The 23,213-nt window shown below is 47.8% G+C and overlaps 1 protein-coding gene across 2 annotated transcripts in view; it reads left to right on the top strand.

Annotated features, from left to right (window-relative positions):
• The first annotated feature begins 10,544 nt into the window (after positions 1-10,544).
• Positions 10,545-23,213, top strand: part of LOC132402532 (transcobalamin-1-like) — an 81,254-nt gene continuing 68,585 nt past the window's right edge. The window contains exons 1-5 of one of the 2 annotated variants that reach the window (XM_059985387.1): positions 10,546-11,122; positions 11,648-11,732; positions 15,628-15,825; positions 19,131-19,280; positions 22,753-22,908. In XM_059985387.1, coding sequence (XP_059841370.1) covers positions 11,666-11,732; positions 15,628-15,825; positions 19,131-19,280; positions 22,753-22,908 — 571 coding nt within the window. In that variant the 5' untranslated portion in view covers positions 10,546-11,122; positions 11,648-11,665. Of the gene's footprint in view, positions 11,123-11,647; positions 11,733-15,627; positions 15,826-19,130; positions 19,281-22,752; positions 22,909-23,213 lie in introns of both variants that reach the window. The other variant, XM_059985388.1, reaches the window with a different exon arrangement.

Raw genomic sequence — 23,213 nt, 5'->3', positions numbered from 1 at the left:
AACATAAAAGATTATTAAGGGATTGGACACGCTGGAGGCAGGAAGCATGTTCCCACTGATGGGTGAGTCCAGAACCAGAGGCCACAGTTTAACAATAAGGGGTAGGCCATTTAGAACAGAGATGCGGAAAAACTTTTTCACCCAGAGAGTGGTGGATATGTGGAATGCTCTGCCCCAGAAGGCAGTGGAGGCCAAGTCTCTGGATGCATTCAAGAGAGAGTTAGATAGAGCTCTTATAGATAGCGGGGTCAAGAGATACGGGGAGAAGGCAGGAACGGGGCACTGATTGTGTATGATCAGCCATGATCACAGTGAATGGTGGTGCTGGCTAGAAGGGCCGAATGGCCTACTCCTGCACCTACTGTCTATTGTGGGGCAAATCCGAAAGTTTTGACAAGCGCCGTCTCCAGGGACGGACTCACTGCATTCAGAACCAACGCAGTGGACAACACTCCGTCGCCACGCAGCCCAGTCAGGGGACAGCACTGTATCCTCAAACAGCTTTTGCAAGAAAGTGAACTTCCAATGGCCAAGGAAGATTGGAGAACCTTATCTTTAAACGGTGTTAAACATCTGGAACCCGCTTATACTGAGCGTCTCTGGAAAACCGGCTCCCTAGTCCCTCGCTGACGGTCGCTGGGTTCCGCGCCGATAAACCCGGCTTCGTACATTCCGGGCGTATACAACTTTGGTCCCGCCAAACCCGTGATGGTGGGATTGTATGAATGCTGTGTGACTTACTGCCCCCGGCAAGAAATAAGAGATCTGCACTGCATACTGTTACAAGTATATTTAATAATGTTAATTTAAGCAGTTATTAAATAAAAGAAAAACAGAAAGGGCCCATTACTCTAGAACAGTGAAATGTGCACTGAAGTTGGAGTTCATCTTGAACTTGTCTGTCACTCACACGCCAGACCCTCAGTCTGCGTGAAAGCACACACCACCTTCCGAACGTTGCCCGTGATCCATCTCGAACAAACGGGTTTCCCACGGGAGTACTGCTTCTTCCTTCTTGAAGCCATTCATCTGCATCAAGCAACTCGTGCAACAGGGATGGCGTCCTCAGCCATCTTTTCCCCGTCTTCTTCCAGCTCCCGCCAACCAAGACCTTCAGCCCTGCGTTCTCCAGAACCTTCTCCCAATTCCACCATCCTGATTGGCTGAAAGCACATTCCTCAGGTGAATAACAAGCCTCTTATCATAGCTGAAACCCAACAAGGTGACGGCAGAATGGACAACTCTTACAGAACTGCTAAAATAGCATAGCAGTGAAAATCTTAACCAGGGCGTTGCATATCTTTCAGATGTGACGACTTTCTGATGACGTAAAGGATAGTTAGTAGAGAGTGACCTGTTGATCCCCCAGGAGTGCTGAGGAACAGGGAGAACATGGCGTACCATGGCCAGATTCCCTGGAGATAGCAGCAGAGGTGACAAGATGTGCTGAGGAACAGGGAGAACATGGCGTACCATGGCCAGATTCCCTGGAGATGGCAGCAGAGGTGACAAGATGTGCTGAGGAACAGGGAGAACATGGCGTACCATGGCCAGATTCCCTGGAGATGGCAGCAGAGGTGACAAGATGTGCTGAGGAACAGGGAGAACATGGCGTACCATGGCCAGATTCCCTGGAGATGGCAGCAGAGGTGACAAGATGTGCTGAGGAACAGGGAGAACATGGCGTACCATGGCCAGATTCCCTGGAGATGGCAGCAGAGGTGACAAGATGTGCTGAGGAACAGGGAGAACATGGCGTACCATGGCCAGATTCCCTGGAGATGGCAGCAGAGGTGACAAGATGTGCTGAGGAACAGGGAGAACATGGCGTACCATGGCCAGATTCCCTGGAGATGGCAGCAGAGGTGACAAGATGTGCTGAGGAACAGGGAGAACATGGCGTACCATGGCCAGATTCCCTGGAGATGGCAGCAGAGGTGACAAGATGTGCTGAGGAACAGGGAGAACATGGCGTACCATGGCCAGATTCCCTGGAGATGGCAGCAGAGGTGACAAGATGTGCTGAGGAACAGGGAGAACATGGCGTACCATGGCCAGATTCCCTGGAGATGGCAGCAGAGGCGACAAGATGTGCTGAGGAACAGGGAGAACATGGCGTACCATGGCCAGATTCCCTGGAGATGGCAGCAGAGGCGACAAGGTGGTTAAAACGGCCATATGGGATGCCCTTCTTCATTAGCCGGGGTACACAGGACAGAAACAGAGAGATCGTACACGATACTGGTCTGGCCGCAGCACGAGTGCTGTGTTGTTCTGTGAGCATGGACTGGCTCAACTCTCACAGCGAAATGTTGAACCGACGGGCGGTTTGTAAATCCAGAAAATTACCTGCTGCCCCAGAGTCCACAAAAGCCTTCGCCTGCCTCAAGTTGTTACTCCAGGTGAACTCTGCCTTCAGTCTGACACAAGAACCCGTTGGACTGTGTGTAATGGCTGCTACCGTCACAGTCCTCACGACACTGGACATCTCCAGGTGGCTGCAGCCTCGGACGTTCCACCCACAGGTGGCCTGCTTCCCCTCAGTAAAAGCAGTAACCTGGTTTCCGACGACGGGACCTCTCGTTGCGGAGAGTCTAGTGCAGGGGTCGGCAACGTTTACCACTAAAAGAGCCAATATGGACCCATTTCCCACAGAAAAGCAAACACTGGGAGCCACAAAATGAAATAACACTGCATACAACGGGTTTTTTTTTGCCTTTATGCTATGTATAAACAAACTATAATGTGTTGCATTTTTGAAATTGATGAACTCCTGCAGAGAAAACGAAATTACATTTCTGCATGCAACAAAAACATTTTGAACTCCGAAAAAAAGACGTTGGGTTGAAGGTTACTCCATAGTTAGCCTACCTTGGATCGAAGAATTAAAAGAAAGCGCGCACTGGCGGGTGTCAGGCATTGGCAGTTGTGATGTATATTAATAGCGATAAAAAACACGTTGTAGCGGTGTAGCGCTACACGCAGCGCTAAAATAAAGACACTGCAGTCAAAGGTAACTTTATTCGAACTAAACAGCCTTGCTTTAAAGCCTCCCTCAACCCGTCCCCGTGGGCACGGATGCTCCAAAAGACACGTACTCACAAACCCCCGTAGGCTATCACCCTTAGTCAGAACGGTGGCTAATTGTGAGCCGGTTCGGATGTGCCAGGAAACGATGTCTCCGCAAAGTTTTCATATTGTACAAGATCACCATAATCTTCAAATTTCGAATTACATTTCAAAAGCTAACAAACCACGGGGAGCCGCATCACAGAGATCAAAGAGCCGCATGTGGCTCTGGAGCCGCAGGTTGCCGACCTCTGGTCTAGTGAAACCGACCTGCACGGGTTCAGCTGGATCCTGGGCAGGCAATCGGCCGGTCGTGGTCCAAGGTTGGGGAGCGAAACTGCGATGCGTAGGGACTGTCTCTCTTCAACCTCCTGCAGTGGTCCCACTTTCGCTCTGCCAAGAGATTATCGAGACAGATAGACTGGTTGATCAGCACCTCCAAGTTCTCTGCTGGCTCTCCCAAGGCGAAGGCATCCTTCAGTTCATCTTGGAGTCCAAGGGCTCCCAGTTCCAACCGCACTTGTGGGCCAAGGTCCAACATTCAATCGCGTTGTCGGCCGCTGACTGTCCCTCCGTCAGATCTTCATCAGGCAGTCCAAGGCTTGGCTGGCTCCGGCAGGATGATGAAACACCTTCCTCATGACAGCCACGAATTCCTCCGAATCCGAACAAACCTCAGACCCACCTTCCCTATGTGTGGTGACCGAGGCCAGGGCTCGTCCAATCAGAAGAGAGATAATGAAGGGCACCTTTCCATGTTCCGAATGGAAGCAGGACAGCTGGAGTTCTAACACTAATGGACATCGGACGAGGAAGCTGTGGTAAGAACCTGGGTCACAGTCAAATCTCTCTGGGGTTGCAAGATAAACCAGCCCCGTAGAGTGACAGACAGTCTCACCTGAGTGACTTCAGCCTCCTCCCTACAATAGTTGGCACACAGCAGCTAGGAGGTCCTGTATCTCCAGACTCTGTCTTAAAATCTTCTGGCTGTGGCTGGTCACAGCTGACAAAAGGCTCCAATACCCCACTAGGTCCACGATAACTCAATTGCACTGTGACAAAACCCCTTGATAAGGATGGTTTGGACCCAAATGCAGGATTATCCAAAGCAAGGATTGGGATTGAGAAATGAGCACAAAATAAACACCAGACAAAATCACTAGTAGAGCTTACGACCGAACACCGAAACTACTAATTCTTCTATCTCTGACCTTTAATGGCAGTTGGCAGTCCAACTTAAAGGTGCATTACTGCCACCAACTGGACTGGAGTGTGGTGTAGAGTTGAAAAATAAAACCCCTACTGTTTATTTATTGAATGAAAACTACCCCAAAATGCCCTTTAGATTGTAATTAATGAAAGACATTATTGTAAATTAAAGTCACTTCCATAATTTAAAGTTTTCAAATGAAACTATGAACCCTCAAAGCTAGTAGTGCGGCCCGCATTTACTTTTTTTCAACTTTATGTGCTTCATATTGTAAAAGAATATGTTCAACTGTTTCATAATGATGACAAAACCCACACACACCAGTAAGGAATAATTAAGCATAGTATGTCCAAATCTGTCAAGTTAATACAATTCCTTCCTTTCTTGTTTTACCCCCTTCTCCCATCAATCGAACAGTTTTACATGTTCTGTAAAGATGTCTCTCCTTACACCCATCATCCCACAAGTCTTGCCATAATCACCTAACTCTTAGCCCCACCAACCCCTTGGCTTCTGATTTGCTAAGAGGTAGGTCGACATCCACAGATAAACTTTTATCAGCTTCTTTGGCCAAACAATCAACCTGCTCATTCCCCTCAACTCCTCAGGGACCCATAAGAACTAGACACGAAGACCAATACTTTGAATAGGAAATAAAATTTGAAGCGCTTCTGGCAAAAAATCTGACCTACTGCTAGAATGACCTGTTCTAGACTAGTCAAACCTGAAAAGAATCTGAACAAAGTATAACTTTGCAAGGACAGATTTCCTCCAGCCACTGCAAGCCCAAATAGATGGCAACCAACTCTGCAGTATGAACTGGTAATTGGTTAGTAAAACGTTCCCTTATTGTTACCAGGAATTCAAGCATAAAAACAGCCACACTGATAATCCTAGTTAGATAATCTTTTGATCCATCAGTAAGAATGGTTAACATATCACAATAATTTTTCTTAACATATTGATAAACCAACAGGTTCTCAGACATATCAGCATCCTTGGACTTCAACAAGTCATGCAACCTAAAATCAACTAAAGTCATTGGAAAAATCCATGTTGATTTTACCGAAAAAGCTACAGTAGGACATATCGTGAAATCCAGCAAACCCATATTCCTGGCGTGATTAAGACCCAGCCACAAAAACCAAAAATAATCTTCTTGTGATGTTCCCAACAATCTTCAATCACACTTAATAGGGTGTTCATTCCTCTGCCCCCTCAAATTAATCGATTATGTTAACAACAACTTCAACCTCCTCAGCTGTAAGGGCAATTTCAACCAGTAAAGCTGAAATAGGGGCCAATCTTATCACACTTAATGCCTGTGCTTGTATCACAATCAGACTTTTAAATTTGATGATGAAGCTGATCCATAAGCCACACAGCCATAATCAAGTACAGATCTAATCATATATATATATATATCTCTCACACACACAGTCAACAGAGATTTTGTGTAGCACCCGAAGAATACCCACATAAGGATATCCAATGCCCCTTTACTTTTGTCAGTTATCTTACTGATATGGTGCTTATTATCCAGCCACATGCCAAGAAATCTTACCACTGACACTTCTTCCAAAGTTTGACTATATCGTTTCAAGTTAAGTGCATGACCTTGTGATCCTTTTTGCAAAACATATAACTTGTGCTTTGGCTATTGAAAGCTTAAAACACCATCTATTTACCACTGTTCAGCCTTATTCATCGCTAATTGCATCCTATATATTTAACGTTGAAATTTCTACCTCTGATCCAAAAAGCTCCATCATCTGCAAAAGCTGATTTACCCACCCCAGTACCTATCTCAGAGAAAATATCATTAATCATAATATCAAACAATAAATGGCTACAAATACTGCCTCATAGGGTCCCATTCTCTATCTCATAGAAACTCGAATATACCTTAACAGAACAGTCTGTCCAAATTCAGAACTCAAAAAAAATTATAGAGCCTTCCTCTCACTCCTAATTTCCATAATTTAACCAAAATGCCCTCATTCCATAACATATCATGTTCTTTCTGTATCAAAATGTGTTGCTATTACAACATCTTTATTTACCTGTGCTTTCATAAGACCATAAGCTAGAGGAGCAGAAGGAGGCCATTCGGCCCATCGAGTCTGCTCCACCATTCAGTCATGCGCTGATCCAATTCTTCCAGTCATTCCCACTCCCCTGCCTTCTCTCCATACCCTTTGGTGCCCTGGCTAATCAAAAACCTATCTATCTCTGCTTTAAATACACCCAATGACTTGGCCTCCGCAGCTGCTCGTGGCACCAAATTCCTGTCATAAGGTGGGCGTTGAGAGCAGACCCAACTGCAAGACACAGACACTGAAGTACTGGGACAGCGCTAGGTATGTCAAGAAAGCAAGGGAGTTGGGGAAGAAACCACGCTGGACAAGACTCAGGCCCTGGATGAGTCTAGGATACAAGGCTTGGGCTAGGATTAGACTAGGAAAGCGGAGCCTGAACGAGGAACTAGGAACTAGGAACTTGGACAATAGGTGCAGGAGTAGGCCATTCGGCCCTTCGAGCCAGCACCGCCATTCAATCATGGCTGATCATACACAATCAGTACCCTGTTCCTGCCTTCTTCCCATATCCCTTGACTCTGCTATCTTTAAGAGCTCTATCTAACTCTTTCTTGAAAGCTATTAGGCTCCGGTCCGAAGCCTGCCTTGCGGGTCTTGCTCCGGTCCGCGGACTCCGGACTCCGGGCCTTGCAGCCAGCCCTCCTGTCACCCAGAGCTATTGGATCATCTTGGCTTAAGGAGTTACACCTGTCACCTATTGGGGGCAGGTGTTTATAAGGGGCTCGGGGACTGAGCCTAGTTGGGGGGGGGGACTGAGCCTAGTTGGGGGGGGGGGGGGGGTTGTTGTCGTCGTCGTCCTGCTCTGTATCAGTTCTGTTCAGTTGGTCTTGTTCTCCTGCTTCTCTCGTGTGTGCTGGTATGCCTTATTTGCCTTGCCTGTGCTGTCACACCGTCGGTTGCCTTTCCCAATTTTCCTGTGTATCACGGTAGTCCTGCGGCTCACCCTAGACCCAGCTCCCTTCTGTTCCCTCGCCTCCATCGGGTGAGCCAGGCCATTGCTGTTACCCCTTGGGTGGTTCTGTCCCTTCCTGTCCCTTGCCTCTGTCGGGAAAGCCTGTCAGAACGCGGAACACAGCCTTGGTCTCAGGAGACGGGAACGCGGAGCACAGAGCCTCGGTCTCGGCAGACGGGAACGCGGAGCACAGAGCCTCGGTCTCGGCAGACGGGAACGCGGAGCACAGAGCCTCGGTCTCGGCAGACGGGAACGCGGAGCACAGAGCCTCGGTCTCGGCAGACGGGAACGCGGAGCACAGAGCCTCGGTCTCGGCAGACGGGAACGCGGAGCACAGAGCCTCGGTCTCGGCAGACGGGAACGCGGAACACAGCCTCGGTCTCGGCAGACGGGAACGCGGAGCACAGCGCCTCGGTCTCGGCAGACAGGAACGCGGAGCACAGAGCCTCGGTCTCGGCAGACGGGAACGCGGAGCACAGAGCCTCGGTCTCGGCAGACGGGAACGCGGAGCACAGAGCCTCGGTCTCGGCAGACGGGAACGCGGAGCACAGAGCCTCGGTCTCGGCAGACGGGAACGCGGAACACAGAGCCTCGGTCTCGGCAGACGGGAACGCGGAACACAGAGCCTCGGTCTCGGCAGACGGGAACGCGGAACACAGAGCCTCGGTCTCGGCAGACGGGAACGCGGAACACAGAGCCTCGGTCTCGGCAGACGGGAACGCGGAGCACAGCGCCTCGGTCTCGGCAGACGGGAACGCGGAGCACAGAGCCTCGGTCTCGGCAGACGGGAACGCGGAGCACAGAGCCTCGGTCTCGGCAGACGGGAACGCGGAGCACAGCGCCTCGGTCTCGGCAGACGGGAACGCGGAACACAGAGCCTCGGTCTCGGCAGACGGGAACGCGGAGCACAGAGCCTCGGTCTCGGCAGACGGGAACGCGGAACACAGAGCCTCGGTCTCGGCAGACGGGAACGCGGAGCACAGAGCCCTCCTTGGGAACAGGATGTAGGGCTGGGACTCGTACACCGAAAGCTGAACACGACGAGACAGTTCTCAACACTAGGTAGCAACAAATGGCTGGACCTACCTAGCGAAAGCATGGACACAGAGACGGTTCTAAACAACGAAAGACGGTTCCTTATCAGGACGCAGCAAGACTCTGGTTTTGTTCCGGCGGTTGAACTAGACAACAAGAATAGGCAAGGATGTAGGTGGGGCTCTGGGTGAGGGCTACAGAAAGAAGGGGAAGGGAATGGAACGATCCAGCCTCGGGGTAATGGTAAAGACAGCCTGGCTTACCCAAAGAAGGCAAGAACAGGAAGGGACAGATCCAAAGGCAAGGTAATGGCAAAGACGGCCTGACTTACCCCACAGAGGCGAGGACAGGACACTGACAAAATGAACCAGCACCCACACTCAAACCCAGGGTCACTTGTATTCCTGGCCCCAAGACCAGCATCAGGTGCATATGATTGAACCCAACTGAACCAAGGGACAGCTGGAAGACCTGGAGTCTGGAGTCCACGGACCAGACCGTGAACTGGATTGTGGACTTCATGGACCGAACCATGACAATTCCGCAGATTTACCAGGCTCTGACTAAAGTAATTTCTCTGCGTCTCAGTTCTAAATGGATGTCCTTCAATCCTGAAGTCCTGCCCCCGTCCTAGAATCCCTTACCATGGGAAATAACTTTGCCATATCTAATCTGTTCAGGCCTTTGAACATTTGGAATGTTTCTGTGAGATTCCCCCCTCATTCTCTGAACTCGGGGAATACAGCCCAAGAGCTGCCAGATGTTTCTCAGACGGTAATCCTTTCATTCCTGGAATCATTCTCCTGAATCTTCTCGGAATCCTCTCCAATGTCTGTATATGCTTTCTAAAATAAGGAGCCCAAAACTGCACACGGTACTCCGAATGAATGTCAGCATTGCAGTCGCCTTCTTCACAAGCAACTCAACCTTTAGGGTATCCTGCACGAGGACTCCCAAGTCCCTTTGCATCTCTGTATTTTGAATTCTCTCCCCATCTAAATAATAGTCTGCCTGTTCAGTTTTTCCACCAACATGTGTGACCATACACTTTCCAACAATGTATTTCATTTGCCACTTCTTTGCCCATTCCTCCTAAACCACCTAAATCTCCCTGAAGGCTCTGTTTCATCAACACTACCCGCTCCTCCACCTATCCTTGTATCATCGGCAAATTTAGCCACAAATCCATTAATCCCATAATCCAAATCATTGACATACATCGTAAAAAGCAGTGGTCCCAACACCGAACCATACGAAACTCCACTGGTAACTGGCAACCAGCCAGAATAGGGTCCCTTTATTCCCACTCTCTGCTTTCTGCCGACCAGCCAATGCTCTACCCCTGTTACTAACTCCCCTGTAATTCCATGGGCTCTTATCTTGCTAAGCAGCCTCATGTGTGGCACCTTGTCAAAGGCCCTCTGAAAATCCAGGTACCTGTACACCACGTCTACTGCTAATATCATCTTCCAAACTTAAAACTGAATCCAAAGTCATTTTACCCTTCTGAAACTCACTGTAATGAAATGCTAGATATCCTCTTTTTTCCAAACCATAACTCAACCTCTCAATTACCAAACATTCCCTAAGTTTACACAAATGGGATGTTATTGATATTGGTCCATAACCAGAAAGAATCGACAGGGGGTTCCGGGTTTTAGAATAGGCACTATTACTGTCCTTTTCCATGAGGAGGGAAGATGGCCTTAACTCCAACTATGATTTAAAATTTTTAATATTATCATAAGAGAGCCGTCAGCCATATGATTCAACATACAAAACATATATCATCCTGACATGTACTATTAATAGCTTTCGTAAATTCACACAAAGAAAACTCTGCCCTATCATTGCTGCAGGTCGCTTCCAGCACATCAGGGGCCTTAAAGGAGCCGCGCCAGCTGTGCGGACTCTGGGAGTTCGAGCGCCGACCTCCGGGAAGCTGGCGCGGTCGGGACCCTCCCGTAACACTTTCTGTATCAACACATTGTGAAGAAGCTTCAGTAAGTCCTGCAGGGATCGAATTAACCTTTCAACCAATCTGATATAACTAAGAACTAAAATGGATTAATCCGCTCGCTGAGGAAGTACCACTTGTTTAAAACTACGAGAGAATCTACCGATGCTGGGAACCCAGAACGACACACACAACATGCTGCGGGCAATCAGCAGGTCAGGCAGCACCTTTGGAGAGGAAGAAAGAGCCAATGTTTCGGGCCGAGACCCTTCATCAGGACCAGGTTAAACTGTTACACATTCTCCAGTGGCTTCATCTGGCGCTGAAAGGGTTAACACTCGCCCGAGAAACTCTTGCAAAAAGCTCTGGGCTGCAAGAACAGGTGAAACCAGTTGTGGGACTGTCTTGGAGCAGGAAGATCGACTCCATGCCTGACGGTATTGTTGAGATTCTGTTTGTCTCTCCTGTTGACACGGGAACATCTCAAGTCGGAGTCCTGGTGTTAACAAACCTCTGGCGGAGCCTTGCCCAGTGTAGCAGCGAGATTCCGGAGCAATAACAGCACTTCGACTTCACCCGAACAGTAATTTCATTCACACTGCTATTCAAAGAACGTTCGGATTAATTCGAAAGTGCTTGGGGGCAGTTGTGCCGCCGTGAGCGGGAGGGAACTTTGTTCCCCGCCGAGCACTGATCAATCGCTCGCTGAACAACTCCTTCAGCCGGGAAGGAAGCTCCGGGGCGGTCACAGCGTCTCTCTCATGGTAATTGGCCGGTGAGCGTCTCGTTATCATGCTGTGGTGAGTAAACACCGGCTGACAGGTAGAACGGCGCTTCACAACACACACAGGGTAGCCAGCGACTTTTCCTTAGGATTCTGAGTGTTTTACGCGACCACACTGATGGACAGGCATGGCGTCTTGTTATACTGGCCCCAGGTTCCGTTTCGTTCCAAACCAAACACTGGTATATACGAAGGCAGACTACCTTATTAATATGTATTAGATACTTGGGTGGAATTTACAGAACTCCAATTTACAGAATTACTGACCAAGTACAGAACAGAGTGGGTGCAGCCCGAGCTTACGTCATTGATGAACTGCACAAATTGGAGAGATTAGATAGGCACATGGATAGAAGGGATATGGAGAATCGGTGCAGGTCAATAGGAGAAGGCAGTTTAAGTGGTTTCAGCATGGAATAGATGGACTGAAGGGCCTGTTTCTCGGCTGTACTCTATGACTCTCTAAATGAATGTTAGTTGACTGAAGACTTCAGGATGCTTGAAGATTCACTCTGCTGTGTTCTTTTTCATCTGTATTTAGATTTTGGATGAAGAAGCAATGTCCATTTTCAGAGTTATCACCTTCTTACTTCTAAGCATCTTTGGATGTTTCACTGAGCAATGCTGTAAGTGATCACCGCTGATTTATACACATATCCCCTTCCTCCCTCACCCCTCACACGGTGCTCGGTGTGGCTGGAGTTTTGTGAAACGCCTCCCTTCTCCAGACCCATTCCTCACTTTGCCATCCCCTTCCCCATCTTCCCCACGATGTTCCCACAGAGAATGCTCCTCTGAACATTTCTTGTGTTCTTGTCCAGCCGCCATATAGCAGGAGCATGGATCCACACAAAGATGGACATCCCCTTGACTTGACCCAACATTTCTCTGTGCATCTATCTCTCTTCACTGTCAACCTGCTTCCCCTCTTGAAGTTTTAAAATGTAATCTTGCCCAAGTTCTCAATGCTACTCAGTTCTCATGCACTTCTTTCCTTTCCAGGTCAGTATGGACCTTACCTGAATGGAGAACATTTCCCACACTCCGCCACGAGCACAGTAACTGTTCCCCTAAACCCCCTCCTTCTCCTCCTCCTCCTCCCCTCCCCCTCCCCCAGATGGAGAGCTTTGCCCACAAGTGTCCTTCTACTGTGTCTACACTAACTCCTCTGATCATCAACATAACAACCCCATGCCCTCGTCCAATTAAATAATGGAGGAATTGGTCACATGTTTTATGCAAAGCCACAGTACTTTAATTAGCTTTGGAAAAACTTGTGACAAAATTAACCCAACCTGTCTTTTGAGAACTGACTGGATTGAGTGCAATGTATCTCTGTTCCCCATTACTACCTCTTCAGCTTTATTTTCCAGCAGTCCAATACCTCACCTTTTTACTCCTTGTATATCTGAATACATTACTGCTATCCTCTTTATTATTAGTTATATTGAATAACTTATTTCATATTTCATCTTTTCTTCTGTTATTGCTTTTTCGGTTGTCTTCTATTAGTTTTTAAAAGTTTCCATTCCTGTAGCTTCCTGCTAAATTTTGTTGTGTTGCATGTCCCCTCGTTTGCTTTTATACTGTCCTTAACTTCTCTTATCAGCCACCTTCTTTTTGAAAAGGTTTTCATTGGGATGAAATGGTCTTGCGTCTTCTGAATTGTTCCCAGAAACGCCTGCAATTGCTGTTCTACTCTCCTCCTTCCAATTAGTATTGAGCAGATCCTATCTCGGGCCTCTACAGTTCACTTTTCTCTACTGTAATACAGATATATCTGATATTTCCGACTCTCTCTCAACTGTGCAAACTTAAAGCACATGGTATTGGGGGTATGGTATTGATGTGGATAGGGAACTGGTTGGCAGACAGGAAGCAAAGAGTGGGAATAAACGGGACCTTTTCAGAATGGCAGGCAGTGACTAGTGGGGTACCACAAGGCTCAGTGCTGGGACCCCAGTTGTTTACAATATATATAATGATTTAGACGAGGGAATTAAATGCAGCATCTCCAAAAAAGCTGGGCGGTGGTGTTAGCTGTGAAGAGGATGCTAAGAGGATGCAGCGTGACTTGGATAGGTTAGATGAGTGGGCAAATTCATGGCAGATGCAATTTAATGTGGATAAATGTGAGGTTTGGTTGCAAGAACAGGAAAACAGATTATTATCTGAACGGTGGCCGAATAGGAAAAGGGGAGGTGCGATGAGACCTGGGTGTCATTGTACACCAGTCATTGAAGGTGGGCATGCAGGTACAGCAGGCGGTGAAAAAGGCAAATGGTATGTTGGCATTCATAGCAAAAGGAGTTGAGTACAGGAGCAGGGAGGTTCTACAGCAGTTGTACAAGGCCTTGGTGAGACAGCACCTAGAGTATTGTGTGCAGTTTTGGTCCCCTAATCTGAGGAAAGACATTCTTGCCATAGAGGGAGTACAGAGAAGGTTCACCAGATTGATTCGTGGGATGGCAGGACTTTCATATGAAGGACAACTGGATCGACTAGGCTTATACTCACTGGAATTTAGAAGATTGAGGGGGGATCTTATTGAAACGTATAAAATTCTAAAGGGATTGGACAGGCTAGATGCAGGAAGATTGTTTCCGATGTTGGGGAAGTCCAGAACAAGGGGTCACAGTTTAAGGATAAAGGGGAAGCCTTTTAGGACCGAGATGAGGAAAAACTTCTTCACACAGAGAGTGGTGAATCTGTGGAATTCTCTGCCACAGGTAACAGTTGAGGCTGGTTCATTGGCTATATTTAAGAGGAAGTTAGATATGGCTCCTGTGGCTAAAGGGATCAGGGGGTTTGGAGAGAAAGCAGGTACAGGATTCTGACTTGGATGATCAGCCATGATCATACTGAATGGCGGTGCAGGCTCGAAGGGCCGAATGGCCTACTCCTGCACCTTTTTTCTATGTTTCTATGTTTAACTGCAGAGTGAATTCTGTTACATTCTGATCACTGGCTCCTAAATGTTCCTTTACCTTAAGCTCTCTAATTAACTGTGGTTCATTACATAATACCCAATTCAGAATTGCCTTTTCTCTAGTGGGCTTGATCACAAACTGCTCCAGAAAAGCCATCTCTTAGACATTCTACAAATCCCTTCTATTTTAATCCATCACCAACCTGATTTTCCAAAGTTATGTGTATGTTTAGTTCCCATGACTATAGTAACACTGCCCCGTTTATATACATTTTCTATACCGTTGTAATTTGTACCACACATCTATACTACTGTGATGAGGCCTTATAGAATTCCCATCAGCGTTTTTCCATACTTGCAGTTACTTAACACTATTCACGGGAATCTACATCTTTTGACCCAGTCACTCTTGCTAAGGTTTTTATTTGATTTTTTACCAACAAAGCCAACCTACCCCCACTTTCGATAGGATGTGCATCATTGGACATTTACTCCCAGCTGTGATCTTCTTTCAGCCACAACTCTGTGATGCCCACAGAGTGCCAACCTGCCAACTGTGCTGTAAGCTTGTCTACCAATTCTGTATGGTGCATGCATTCAAACACAACATGTTCAGTCCTGCATTCACCACCCCTCTTCTCCATGTTGCCAGAAGTTAAATTCTCATCCCTTTCTAACATTTCTGTCTTACTCTTTATTCCTCCACCCTCCCACAGTACTCTTTAGTTTAAAGCCCTACCACAGCGCTGGTTATCAGATTCACCGGGAAGCTAGTCCCAGCATTGTTCTGGTAGAACCCATCCTATGGGAACAGTTCCCACCTCTCTCAAGCTTATTGCAATATCCCAGGAATTCAAATCCACTTTAGTAAGAGATACAGCACAGTAACTGGTCCTTCCGGCCCACGAGTCTACACAACCCAATTACACACACCCATGTGAGCAGTTAACCCGAGAACCTGTTTGTCTTTGAAAACATACAAATTCCATACAGACGGCAGTGGGAATTGAGCCTAGGTCTCAGACACAGAGGTGAGAGCACTGAGGCAGGGTTCACAAGGTAAACCTGAATCACAACCATACACACATTGGACAAGGCAGCCAAACTTCATCAACCAGAGGGTTTAGCACTGGGGTCCACGACTCCTTCGGTCAGTGGTAGGGCTCCATGGTACAAAGAAGTTGGGAACCCCTGGTTTAGGAGCAAGCAGGCGTTTAACCAGCTGAACATCATCTGCCACTCCCACCTCCAACAGTAGACTGTTAACCCTGTCAGAACTGTAACTGTCACTGCCACGCTTGGGGCATTTTCAGTGAAAGAAAGCAAGAAGGGATTTGGAACTATGTTGGGGATGATTTGATTGGTGAGTAGAGGTGGCATTGCTGGCTGTAAGGGAACATTCTGCAAGTGGGAAATATCTGCAGCTTCCGACACAACTGTGAAAATGACCCGGGGAAGAGTTCTTTTCACAATGTTGGAGGGAGCTAGCACAGGTAGATGGGCTGGAATTCTTTGCATAACATCATCCAGACATTGGCCCACGCTCTCACCGAGGAAGTTGCTGTTAAATCTGCCCTGTTGTGTTTTCCCAGCTGTTTCCGACTCTGAGCAGGCTGCCGTTGACACCCTGATGCAGGTGTTACAAGAGAGCGCAGAGGACGAGTCTGCGGACCCAGACCCCGCCACCTACCTCGGCCTGCGCTCCGCTCACAGACACGACCAGAGACTTGAAGAGCATTTCCTGGAGCGGCTTAAAGCAGCCGCCATTCGGAAAGTGACTCAGGGAAGAGGTACGGCACTGAAAGACGTTCACTCGGTGATTTTGTTGTGGTGGACTTGGCTAGAGGTGTAAAACTGTGAAATAGTATCAGTCAGCTGGCACACTGAGGACCATCAGGCACCTCGAAGGTTAAAACAAAACCAAGAGCTACAACCTGCATAAATAAAACCCCAAAAGCAAGTGCATCAACAGAAAGAGCCAAAGGATAAGATACTGGTGGACTGGGAGGAGAGATACAGACTGATTGGAGTGGTATGGAGTTGAATATGTGAGAGAGATACATGCCATTAATACGATCTGCTCTCTGGCCCTGGTCAGTTCAATGGCTTTCCTTGCATTCGATCACAATTTGCAGAGGCTGCTGAATGGTGGCAACATCCAAGTTTGTGAAACACTTCACGTTGTCCCACCGACTGTTGATTGTAACTGACCTTGTAGCAAAGGGAACACAGAACTGTCCTGGACAGTCCACTTGGCCCACAACGTTGTGCCAATTTGATACCAATTTACACTGAATGTCCTTCAGTGTGTCATTGGTCTCTCCCCTTCCCGTCATATTTGTGTGTCAGACTCAGGTCTAGTATCACCTGCATATGTCATGAAATTTGCTGTCTTCGTGGCAGCAGCACAATGCAATGCATAGGGGGAGAAATGTGAATTACAGCAAGTATATCTACCAGATCTCTTCAGACTCCTAATGAATTATAGCTGCTGTTGTGCCTTCTTTGTAGTTTCATTGATATGCTGGGGGCAGGTCAGATCCTCGGAGATCTTGACACCCAGGAACTTGAAGTTGCTCACTCTCTCCACTTCTGACCCCTCCATAAGGACTGGTGTGTGTTCCCTCGTCTATCTAAACCCTCTTCTCCACCAAATGGCCAGATTCCACTACAACCTGCTCTAGGAACCAAGCACTCTCTGTGCTTATTTGAAAAAGATACTCCCTTCACGCAATCTTTATACTTTACCCCAAAGCTTTAAATCACGTCTTCTAGTGACAGCTAGAATCTATCCTGTGCAAGAGATTCTGACCCTGTCTAGACCTCTGGTAAGTCATTCTACAGGTGTACATTAGAGAGCCTCCCTACCAGTGTCAGCACTGTATGATGTGGAAACTGCACTGTGGCAGATATTAAGGATCTACCAGAGGTAGACAAAACTTTCCAAAGCATCACTGGCACCAGCCTACCTGGCATAAACAGAAAGGGGCTGGAAAAGGGCCAGTAACATCATGAAGGATCCCACCCACCCTGCTCATGGACAGTTTGACCCACTCCCATCAGGGAAGAGGCTGTAGCATCCACTCCAGGACCACCAGACTCAAAAACAATTACTTTCCACAAACAGAAAAGAACTCCACCCACCACATGCCCCCCAACCACCAGTAGTTTATCTTTCCTGTCACCTTATGTAGAAATACCCCTGTGCCTATAATCACTTTATGGACATACAATCATCTGCAAACTTACTAATCCATCCATCCAGGTCACTGCTATGTATCACAAACAACAGTGCAGATCCGCGCAGAACACCACTGGGCACGGATCTCCAGTCTTCCATCACTGCTCTCTGCCTTCCATGGGCAAACCAGTTCCGAATCCGAACCCGGGATCTCATGCATTACTAAATCCCATGTAGATAGCATCCACTGCCTTACACCCATCGAGCTCCTTTGCCACATCTTTAAAAATAAAAGTTTTGATCAAGTTTGTAACGCGTGACTTGACCCACATGAACCCAGGTGATTATCCCTAAGTGGGCCATGCCTTTCCAAATGTGCCTGAATCCTGTCCATTAGTACCCTCTCCAGTAGCTTCCCTACCACAAACAGGAAGACCACAAGCCTTCCATTAACCTGAAGTTCCTTGGAGTTATGTTGTCAAAACAGCTGACGTGGACCACCAACACCTCGCTGACATGGACCACCGACACCTCGCTGACGTGGACCACCGACACCTCGCTGACGTGGACCACCGACACCTCGCTGACGTGGACCACCGACACCTCGCTGACGTGGACGACCGACACCTCGCTGACGTGGACGACCGACACCTCGCTGACGTGGACGACCGACACCTCGCTGACGTGGACGACCGACACCTCGCTGACGTGGACGACCGACACCTCGCTGACGTGGACGACCGACACCTCGCTGACGTGGACGACCGACACCTCGCTGACGTGGACGACCGACACCTCGCTGACGTGGACGACCGACACCTCGCTGACGTGGACGACCGACACCTCGCTGACGTGGACGACCGACACCTCGCTGACGTGGACGACCGACACCTCGCTGACGTGGACGACCGACACCTCGCTGACGTGGACGACCGACACCTCGCTGACGTGGACGACCGACACCTCGCTGACGTGGACGACCGACACCTCGCTGACGTGGACCGCGGACACCTCACTGACGTGGACCACCAACACCTCGCTGCTTGTAAAAAAGACACAACAAAGACTCTTCTTCCTCAGAACGCTGAAACAGGCCAAACTCCCACAAAAGCTGTTGATTAACTTCTACAGAAGCACAACTGATACCATCCTGACCAACAGCGCCACCGTTTGGTGTGCCAGCTGCACAGCCGCTGAGTGACAAGACCTGCATCGCGTGGTGAAGGCGGCCCAGCGAATTGTCAGGATGGAGCTCCCAGGACTGGACACCATCTACTCCAGCAGACCCAGGAGGAAAGCAATCAGCATAACCAGAGACACCACACACCTCAGCCACTCCCTGTTTGACCTGCTGCTGTCCAGCGAAAGGTTCAGGACACTGAAAGCCAGAAAAAATAGACTGAGGAACAGCTTCTACCAAGAGCTGTGGCCTCCATCACACCACTCCCACAGAACAGTGACTGAAACTGTGAGAACACACAAGGACTCAAATACTTGCACTGACGGCACTTTGTGCATTACTGTGATATTCTGGTGCTGCTGCAACTTATTTTCTGCTACTTATCTATTTAATACTGTTTTTCTATTACTGTCTAGTTTTTATCTACAGCTTTAATTGCCTGAGAGGAAGCTAAACAGAGTTTCATTGTATCTATGTATAATGACAATAAAGATCATTCAATTCAAATTACCTGGAATAGCTGGTCTTTAAACAACTCCCACATGCCAGACACGACATGTCCGACAGAAACTCCTCCCAATCCACACCCCTGAGCTCCTGTCTCATCCTGTCATCAGTTGCCCTCTTCCAGTTTAGTACCTTCCCAGATAATTTGTTTTTATCCTTAGAAATAACTATTGTTAAGTATAATTTGACTTTAAATTTTGACTCTGTTTTCTCTCCTTGCTTTGCAGAACATGATCTGCCCACTGGTTCAGTTGCTCTCTATGTGCTGGCTTTTAGAGCTGGCTGCCTCAATCCAAGCAGCATCTCCAATGGTCAGGCACAGATTAATCTGGTGAAAATTCTTGGAGATAAGCTCAATATGGAATTCCAAAACCTAGGTAAGTTGTAGAACAAGACCATCACGAAGTTAAACTGCAACCAAGAGGGAGCAGAAGGCTTCTGCGCACACCACCACATGACTGGGGGACAACGGTGGCGTTGTGGTTACTGTAACACCTAGTGGTTAGTGAACCAGTGAGCTGGGTTCATTTCCAGATGTCAAACTCCAGGAGTTCACATGTTCTCCCTGTGACTGTGTGGGTTTCCTCAGGGTGCTCTGGTTTCCTCCCACAGTCCAAAGACTTACGGGTTAGTGGGTTAATTGGCAGCACAGGTTCGTTGGGCCAAAAGGCCTGCTGAAAGGTTCAAAGGTTCATTTAATATCAGAGTATGTATGTATTTGGTATATAACCTGAAATTCATACTCTTCACAGACATCCCTGAAACAAGAACCCCATACAATGAATGATAGAAACATTGAAGCCCCAAAACCTCTTCCCTCTTCACACAAACAGCGGCAAATGCATCTTACTGTGCTCTATCTCTAAATAAATAAAATTCAAATCAAGCAACACACACTAACGAGTAGTTTGGCTTCTCATGCCTTTTTAAAACATAATGTAATCATTCCCATTCCTCACTCTTCCTTGCAATAACATTCCTTCAGAAATTTACACAATTTCCTTTAGAGGTCACACATCCCCTTCCACAGACTCCATCAGATGCCTCCGCCAAAACTCCAGTCAGCCTTGGGAGCTGGATTTATAATGGATGTCAGTCCTGTCGTGAGAACGAGCAGGGACTGGGCATTAAGTGGAGACGTGTCTGCTGCCAATGAGCATCAAATTGCAGAGCTAAAGAAAATAGTGAACCTGCTGTAGAAATGTCTGAAAATGAATTGATTCCTTGTCTTCCCCTTGTTTACTCCCCTCCCCCCACCTTCTCACTCTGATTTCTCATCTCTTTCTCCAGTCCTGATGAAGGGTCTCCGCCCGAAACGTCGACTGTTTACTCTTTTCCATAGATGCTGCCTGGCCCGCAGAGTTCCTCTCGCATTTTGTGTGCGTTACTTGAATTCTTAGCATCTTCGGATTTTCTCTTCCTTGTGTTTCTTTATCCCAACGATGGGGAAATGTCCACCACTGAGTTGTCAAAGTTCAAATTAAATTTATTATCAAATTACATACATGGCAGCATATGCAACTCTAAGGTTCTTGTGAGCAACCACAGGAAATACAACAGAATCAGTGTGAGGCCGCAGTCCGCAGGGTTGACAGCTCATTATTGCATCTGAGCATCCATTTTCAAAGTGTGTTTGGTCACTTTCATCAACCATTTCCCTAAAGTTGTGATTGCCTCTACTTCTTTAAGCAGACTGGATGATTTTTATGAGGATAAAACAACACAGAAACAGGTCTATTTCCCTCCATTCTTGTTTGTTGGGCCTGTCTAAATATCTCTCAAATATTGCCATTGTATCTGCTTCTATCACTTGTCCTGGTAGCACATTCCAGGTACCTGCTACCGGGAGTGTTGTTAAAACAAGATCTTGCCTTGTAACTCTTCTTTAAGCATTCCCTCTCTCACCTCTGGTATTTGTCATTTTCTCCTGTCTGCTCAATCTCTTCCTCTCTCAATTTGATGTACTTCTGTCAGCCTCCAACAGACCAGAGAAAACTGGTCGTGTAGTGGTTAAAACAACACACACAAAATGACAGTAGAGGATAGACATATCAGAATGGGAATGGGACGTGGAATTAAAATGTGTGGCCACTGGGAGATCCTGCGTTTAGCGAAACGGTCTCCCAGTCTGCGTCGGGTCTCACCGATATATAAAAGGCCACACCGGGAGCACCAGACGCAGTATACCACACCAGCCGACTCACGGGTGAAGTGTCGCCTCACCTGGAAGGACTGTCTGGGGCCCTGAATGGTGGTGAGGGAGGAAGTGTAAGGGCAGGTGTAGCACTTGTTCCACTTACAAGGATAAGTGCCAGGAGGGAGATCATTGGGAAGGGATGGGGGGGGGGGGGACGAGTGACTGCTCTAACTTCCGTTAATGCCCCTCCCCTTCTTACCCCATCCCTGACATATTTAGTTGTTTGCCTGTTCTCCATCTCCCTCTGGTGCTACCCCCCCCCTTCTTTCTCCCGAGGCCTCCTGTCCCATGATCCTTTCCCTTCTCCAGCTCTGTATCACTTTCGCCAATCATCTTTCCAGCTCTTGAAGCTTCATCCCACCCCCTCCGGTCTTCTCCTATCATTTCGCATTTCCCCCTCCCCCTCCTACTTTCAAATCTCTTAGTATCTTTCCTTTCAGATAGTCCTGACGAAGGGTCTCGGCCCGAAACGTCGACTGTGCTTCTCCCTATAGATGCTGCCTGACCTGCTGTGTTCCACCAGCATTTTGTGTGTGGTGTTTGAATTTCCAGCATCTGCAGATTTCCTCATGCTTGCATGTAGTGGTTAGTTTGGCCCTTTACGGTACAGGCGACCCGGCTTCAATTACATGCCACTGCCTGTGAGGGGTTTCTACATCCTTCCTGTAACTGCGCGAGTTTCCTCCGGGTGCTTCGATTTCCTCCCAAGGTCCAAAGACGTACTGGTTGTTAGGTGAGTTGGTCATTGTAAATTGTCCCATGATTAGGCTGGCATTAAATCAGGGGGATAGCTGGGCAGCATGGCTCAAAGGGCTGGAAAGTTGTAGTCTGTGCTCTACCTCAACAAATAATTAAAAACAAGCCAAGTTTGTCCAACCTGTCCTTATAGCTACTACCTTCTAATCCAGGCAGCATCCTGGTAATCCTCCACTGCACCCTCTCCAAGCCTCCACATCAGTGTTGTAGTGTGGAGACCAGAACTACACAACACTCCAAAGTTGTTGTGGCCTCACCAAAGTTTGTTACGACCACAGCATGATTTCCTGATTTTGTACATCTTCAAATATAGGCCTGTGATTCTGTCCTTGTGTGAATTCTTTCAGGCTCACCTGGACGACTCTTCCCAACCAACGTTCCCAGGGAGAGATTGAGAGTGTTCAGTTGATGTTGAGGAAACCGATAGATTGTTCTGAGTAATGACTCTTAGCTACCAGGGTATTTGAACATTCGTTTCTCCCTTTTAACCTCATATTGTGTGTTTGCTATGATCTTGCTTTTTTCCTCATTGTATAAAATCCCCCTTTTCTACTCCCTTCCCCCTTTCTGCTCCTCTAGTCCAAGTACTTCTTTTCGTACCTCCTGCTTGCTCCAGTTCACATACCTTCTGTCCATGATCTGTCTCCACATCTCCTTCCAACCCTCTTTTACCTCATTCTTTGCCACCCTGTGACCCCACGTTTGGGGGGGGGGGGGGTTTCATTCACTTTGAACCTCTTGCTTTTGTTTCACGCTCAATGGTGATTGCTAAAACCGGGGCGGTGGCCCTGTTTACTCTGGTCACTTTGCCCCTTCAGTTGTACCATGGATGAAAATCCAAGCTGCTCAACTGTCTCTCAGGCCTGGCAACTGAACACCATGTTTCCATATTGCAGAGTCCCAAGGACATCTTCTTACGGATTTCTACCAGATCTCCTTAGCAATGATGGCACTCTGCATTGAAAAGCAACCTGTCCTTACTGCATATGTGGAGAAAATCTACGACAGGGTTATGGGTCGCAAAGATCAGTTTGGAGAACCTTTCCTTATTGGTAAGTGAAATTTCAGAGATTATCTGCCTGGTGTCGTGGTCACATACCCAGGAATGTGATATGCACCAGGTGCTCAAGGACCACCCACAGCTGGTCCCATGGCTTCACACGACCCTGACTGCGGGACTAAGCAGGGACTACACCTTGCCCAAAGCTGAAAGGTGACCTGTAGGCTAGCAGAGGGGTGGAGCTCCTTACACCTCCCTTGGCAGAGATGAATCTCCACCCTGCCACCCTTTTCCTGTAGTATGGTAACTACAAACGTTTGTAAAAACTGAGGACAATATTCCAGAGCCTCACCAATG

Source organism: Hypanus sabinus, chromosome 12, assembly GCF_030144855.1.
Source record: "Hypanus sabinus isolate sHypSab1 chromosome 12, sHypSab1.hap1, whole genome shotgun sequence".
Taxonomy (NCBI): Eukaryota; Metazoa; Chordata; class Chondrichthyes; order Myliobatiformes; family Dasyatidae; genus Hypanus; species Hypanus sabinus.
The sequence above is the reverse complement of the archived record's forward strand: the minus strand, read 5'-3'. Positions and strand labels throughout refer to the sequence as shown.